The 6327-nt window shown below is 36.9% G+C and overlaps 1 protein-coding gene across 1 annotated transcript; it reads left to right on the top strand.

The window, feature by feature from the left end:
• Positions 1-525: 525 nt before the first annotated feature.
• LOC140531461 (olfactory receptor 6C76-like) lies at positions 526-1458 on the top strand. Its single transcript, XM_072650401.1, has one exon. The coding sequence runs from the start codon at positions 529-531 to the stop codon at positions 1456-1458; it is 930 nt and encodes a 309-aa protein (XP_072506502.1). The 5' UTR covers positions 526-528.
• Positions 1459-6327: the final 4869 nt, after the last annotated feature.

Raw genomic sequence — 6327 nt, 5'->3', positions numbered from 1 at the left:
TTTTTTTAGTTGTGGGGTGGTGGTTCAATAAAGTTATTTTGGAATATATCTCAATGTAGAATCAACTTGTAGGACAATCAATCGATCACCATTTATTAAGTACTTACTATGTTCCAGGCGCTGTGTTAAGAGGTGGAAATACATAAAGAGGGAAAAGACAGTTTCTGCCCTTGAGGAACATAGAGTCTAATAAGGGAGAAAACATGCAAACAAATATGGGCAAACAAGCTACATACAGAATAAATAAATAAATAATTGAAAGAGATAAGGCAATGGATTCAAGAGGCTTACTGTAGAAGATGGGATTTTAGTTGGGACTTGAGGAAGCCAGATAGACAGAAGGACACATAATCTTTTTCTGGATTTCATAGTCAATACTTTAGTTATCTCTTGTTGACCATCTCCTTTCATTTTACCTTGTGTTGTTTTCCACGCAATGGAAGTTCTTAATAGAAATGCTTGACCTAGTCTCTGACTTATTTTTCTCTTGTTTTCACCTGCATATCTGGCAGAAGTCAAGTATCAGACATGAAAAATCAGACATCAGTGAAAGAATTCATCCTCCTGGGTCTGACAGATGACCCAGAACTACAGATCTTGATTTTCTTCTTTCTGTCTCTCACCTACATATTGAGTGCAACTGGCAACCTGACCATCATCACCCTCACCCTGCTGGACTCTCACCTCAAGACTCCCATGTACTACTTCCTCAGGAATTTCTCTTTCTTAGAAATCTCATTTACATCTGTTTGCATTCCTAGATATCTGGTCAGTATAGTAACTAAAGAAAAAACAATTTCTTATAATTCTTGTATGGCCCAAGTATTCTTTTTTATTCTCCTGGGTGCAACAGAATTTTTTCTACTAGCAGCCATGTCCTATGACCGCTACGTGGCTATCTGCAAACCCCTGCACTACACAACCATAATGAGCCCCAAAGCCTGTAGCCAGCTTGTAGTCAGTTCTTGGCTGGCAGGTTTTCTCATTATCTTTCCACCAGTCATCATGGGCCTCCAGTTGGATTTCTGTGATTCCATTGTCATTGATCATTTCACCTGTGATTCTTCTCCAATTCTGATGATCTCTTGCACAGACACCAAGGTCTTAGAGGTCATGAGTTTTTTCTTGGCTGTATTTACACTCATATCCACTTTGGCATTAGTGATTCTCTCTTATGCACACATCCTCAGAACCATTCTGAGAATTCCCTCTGCCCAGCAAAGGAAAAAGGCCTTTTCCACATGTTCCTCCCACATAATTGTTGTCTCCATCTCTTATGGAAGCTGCATCTTCATGTATGTGAAACCTTCAGCAAAGGAAGGAGTGACTATGACCAAAGGGGTAGCAGTGCTGAATACTTCTGTTGCCCCCATGCTGAATCCTTTCATTTATAGCCTTAGGAACCAGCAAGTGAAACAAGCCTTTAAGGACATGGTCAGAAAGATTTTTTTCTCATGAAATAAGCAATCTTTTATAAAACCTATACCTGAAAAATAAAGGAAAACCTAAATAAACCACAGACATCCTCTAGAGATTCATTTTTCTATACCTTTCCTCCTCACAGAAGTGTGTGAATTACTTGACAGACTTTTTAAAACGTTATTTCATTTTTATCTATAAAGCATCAACTTAATATTCTCTTCTCTTTTATGTATAGAAATTCTTTTATCCCAAAATATGATTGATTTTTGAAAATGTATTGTGATTTGCTAAAACAAACAAGCAATTATTTGATATTGCTATTCAAACAATGCCATAAGTCTTTCAAATCTTATTTTTCAAAGTCTGTTCAATATTATGGTTGCTTTTTTTTATAGCCTTTGATAAATGGGATGAGATATTCAATGTTTTTTGCAAACTTTAAAGCAGTATATAAATGTCAGCTATTAGTGATTCCGTTAAATTTTTCCTCCTATAAAAGAGAAGCATTAAAATGTCCAGTTGTTGTTGTGTTACCACATCATTTTGGACTTTGGTTAGTTTCTTATGAATTTAAATATCATTTCATTTAGCTAATATACAGTATGTGTGTAGTTTATGTACATATGTATATATACATATATGTGTGTATTTGTGTGTGATGTGTTTATTAATATTATTATTTAGTGACTTCAGTACAATGCAGTTTTCTATTATTCTGACATGATTCAGACCAGTTTAGTGATTTAGATTTGAGATTGTAACACCAACACAAATGCAATAAAAATAACAATAAGATTTAATAAGACACAATTCGTCATTGTTAATTCATGTAAAACACTATTCTATTCTGCCTCATCATTCACTATGTCAACAGTAATGCCAGTCTTGAAAAGCATACCTCAGGAAAATTGGAATTCCACTAAATTTCTGGAGTGTCAAATCTCGAACTTCTAATACTCCATAGTGTTCTGAATAACCAAGTTCTGAAGACAACCTACTTATCTTTTAAAAAGAAAACTATTTCATGTTTTGTACAATAAATGCTGCTTCTGCCATATCAATGCCTTGCTGCTAAGTTTTGACAAAATCTGTTAGGGGAATTTTCACCACTCAAATGGCCTCAAAATAACTCTGGTCTTTACAGAAACTCTAGCATAAGAAATATCAGAGGAGGAATTTAATATAATGAAAGCATTAAAATATGAAGCAATAAAAAAGTTTCCTTAAAAAACATAATTCATGCACTTAGGTTAGCATCAGTGACAACTGATCACGGATTTTCAAATATGAAATAACATTAAAAGGAACCAGGTCAAAAAACATGCCAGATCCCAAATCAAGATGGCAGCTCTAATGCCATAATCTGTTCCCATCTGTAAGGTCAAGCAAAATAGGATCTTTTGCTGTTTTTGTTTTAGTATAATCAAAAAGTATAACCCTGTATTTGAATGTGATTAAGGAGAATCTTTCCCACCCATTGTCAGGCCCTGGAAGATTTGTAAAAAAATCCATGACTTTTGTTAATGAGGCACTGGTTCTGAAGGGTTGTGATGCCCTTTGGTTCTGAAAAGTGTATAAAGACTCGGAGGTGTAGTTTTATTTTGGGGCTTACTTACTGGAAGTGCTTGTTTGGCCAGATGAGGACTCTGGGAAGCCACCAAAAAAGCCCCCTGGCTTTGAGAAGCCAGATGTCAAGCTTCCCTCTCTGGTAACTATGGCCAGACAGTTGGAAATGTCTGCTGAATTCAGGCAAAGGAAGCCATGTCTATTGACTTTTAATTTCTCTGTATTTTCTTTGAAGTTCAGGGTGTTGACTCCCTTGAATTAGATGAATGATATATGTGTTTGGTTAGAGGACTGATATATGTGCTTGATTAAAGTGATTGTTAACACCTCAAAATTTGCTTTTCCTTTCATGAATGCAAATCCAAGAATCCTTGATAGCAGAACCCCCTGTGTATGTTGGGGCGCTTACTGATACACCATTATATTTCAAGTTCATCTGTATCAAGGTTTGTCAGGAGGCATATACTTCTTGCATACAGAGTATCCCAGGTTCAAGCACAAAACTGAGACTCAGTCTGGACTGCCATCTACTCAGTGTTGCCCAACCCATCAGTCAACACTTCCTCTTCAATGATACCAAATGTTTCCACCAAGGTCTTAGAAGTCATAAGTTTTTCCTTGGTCATATTTGCATTTATACTTACATTAGCATTAATGATTTTGTCTTATACTCACATCCTGTATTTGAGGGAGTTGTACTGAGGCTCTGCCCCTTTCTTCTGGAGGGACAGAATAAAGATCCTCTTTATAGCTATTCAGGGACTTCAGGTTACAAACAAGGTTATGGAGGGTCTCCTTTCTTTCATATAAATTGATATGAATTAAGTTTATGGAAAGAGAGGTGCATCTTCCTTGCATTATTAGAAGCAAATTATTTCTCAATAATTCTACTCTTTGAACTACTAGTATCTTTATAACAGAACTTCTTAACCTGGGACCTATAGACTTTTAAAACAAAGTTTAATAACTGTATTTATTACAATAAAATTTATTTTGCTTTTCAATCCTATATATTTTATTTTATGTATTTACAATGTTATTGTGAAAGGGAATTTATAGGCTTCAACAGGCTGCCATGGCAGGTGTTAAAGGAATGTGGTTAGGCTGAATAAGCCTTTACAGGACCTTTTTCTACCTTTGGTGTCCACCTCATTTCACCTAACTCTCACTTGTGACTCCAACAAGCTGTAGTACACCCAGCGGCCCCACTCCAGTAAAAAAATTTCAGCAGATAGGATAAATCAGTTTAAGAGTAAGTAATGGGCCTCAGATTGCACTGGTGATATGGGGGGAGGGACGTTTATGAAACGACTTCTCTGATGGATTAGGTGTAAGTGAACAATTTGTTCCAGTGGACAATGAAGGTGACAGAAGTAGGCACTGTGGAATACCTAGAGCTTGATTAGCCATTGAAGAAGCCAAGGTCATTCACTGAATCCTGAACCATCACCAGTTGTCTTGACTTTTTTCTTGCCACTGGAATTTGATGACTCTGGAAGAGAGATTAAGTGTACTTCACACAGCACTGCCTCACTTAGAGCCAATTTACGTATAAATTTCAAAACACATCACCCATACCATTTTATCACTTTTTTATCTACCTTAAAATTCTGTGACAATGGACAAGTGATGAAGAAGCAGGTGTGGATACACTAGGAGCTATGGTCAAAACCCTGCCCATAGGTGCCCAGGGAGTGGGGTCATCTTCTCATTGGACTGAAGCAGCAGCAGAATTTGGCAGTCCGCTTGATATCTGAGCAGCCTTTTAAAGGACTGCACCACTCACATCTTTGTATGAGGAAGGAGTTAGAAAAGGAACCTTAAAAATTGCCTGTTTCTCCTAACCTAATGCTGTCCTACTTGCCATGAAAGTCAAGGATCCTACTTTGTGGCAAAATACCAAAGTACAAAATCTTTTGCAAAGATGATTCCACTCTGTATTGATACATGGAATTTGTGCACACTTGTGGACAACCTGAAATTCAATAGACCTGAAAGAAAAATAGCTCCTATTGTGAGAGAACTCAGCAGGCATCACATCTAAATAGCAGCCCTGAGTGAAACAAGACTGGCAAATGAAGGCGATTTTTCCAAAGTCAGAGCAGGATACATGTTTTCTCTGGAGTAGCTTCAGTGATGGAGAGCACCATGAAGCTAATGTAGATTTTGATATAAAATATAACACATTTAATAAGCTTTTATGCTTCCCTACCAAAAGGAGTGAATGACAGGTTCATGACAATGCAATTGCCATTTGCAGGAAAGTACCACACCACCATCATCACTGGGTTTCCTTTCATGATTCAAACCCTGATGAGATAAAAAGAATATGAAGACATGGAGATATTCATCATCAGTGTGTCAAAGGAGGAAGACTTGTAATTCTGGGTGATTTTACTGACAGAGCAGGCACAGACTATCAAATATGGCAGAGAATCCTAGGGAGGAATAGAGTCAGAAACAGAAAAAGCAATAAATATTACTGAAGATTTGGAAGTTTCATGCCCTTCTCATCACCAACACTTTTATTTTATTTATCTAAATGCAATAAAAAATTGATGTACCCTCACTGGCATTTAATAGATTATGTCATTTTAAAAGAAGAGACTGACAGGATGTGAAAGTGATTCAGGTAACTTATGGTAAATAATTCAGGTCCAATCATAGATATCCTTTCCAAGCTAAAGCTTCTCATTCAACAAAAGCAGCAATTCCAAGGCTATAAGAAGAATCATTATCAACAGATTAGAATGCTTCTGCATGTGTAAATAGTTTGTTAACTCAAAGGGAAAGCTGAGCCAACACATGGTTGACAAGAGTGGAGTAGAAAATGAGTGGGAAGCTTTCAAAGATATATTGGACAACACTGCATTGTTCATCTGGACCAGAACACTCACAAAGATCAGAACTACTTTTGAAAATGATAGGGAAATTCAGAAGTTAATAAATGAAAAAAACGCGAACTCCACAGGGTTTACCAGAAGCATACTTCATCCATCTCTAAGGAGGCAGTACTGAACTCCATAAAAAATAAAGTTCAAGTGAAGTTTAGAGCGATTCAGGACTTTGGGCTTGGCAATAAGGAAGATGAAATTCAGCTTTATGCTGATAAGAATAATCCAAAGCACCTTTTTGATGGCATGAAGGCTATTTAAGGTCTAAAGACCTATGGTGCATCTTAACTACTCAGTGTTGATGGATCCATTTTGATTAGTGACAAGCACATGATTCTGGAGAAGATAGCTGAGCACTTCATTTATGTTCTCAACAGACCGTCATTAATCAATGCCAAAGTCACTGAACATATGCCTCAGGTATACGTCAATTTCTCTCTAGACA

The sequence above is a fragment of the Notamacropus eugenii genome, chromosome 3 (assembly GCF_028372415.1).
Source record: "Notamacropus eugenii isolate mMacEug1 chromosome 3, mMacEug1.pri_v2, whole genome shotgun sequence".
In the NCBI taxonomy this organism is placed as follows: domain Eukaryota; kingdom Metazoa; phylum Chordata; class Mammalia; order Diprotodontia; family Macropodidae; genus Notamacropus; species Notamacropus eugenii.
The sequence above is the reverse complement of the archived record's forward strand: the minus strand, read 5'-3'. Positions and strand labels throughout refer to the sequence as shown.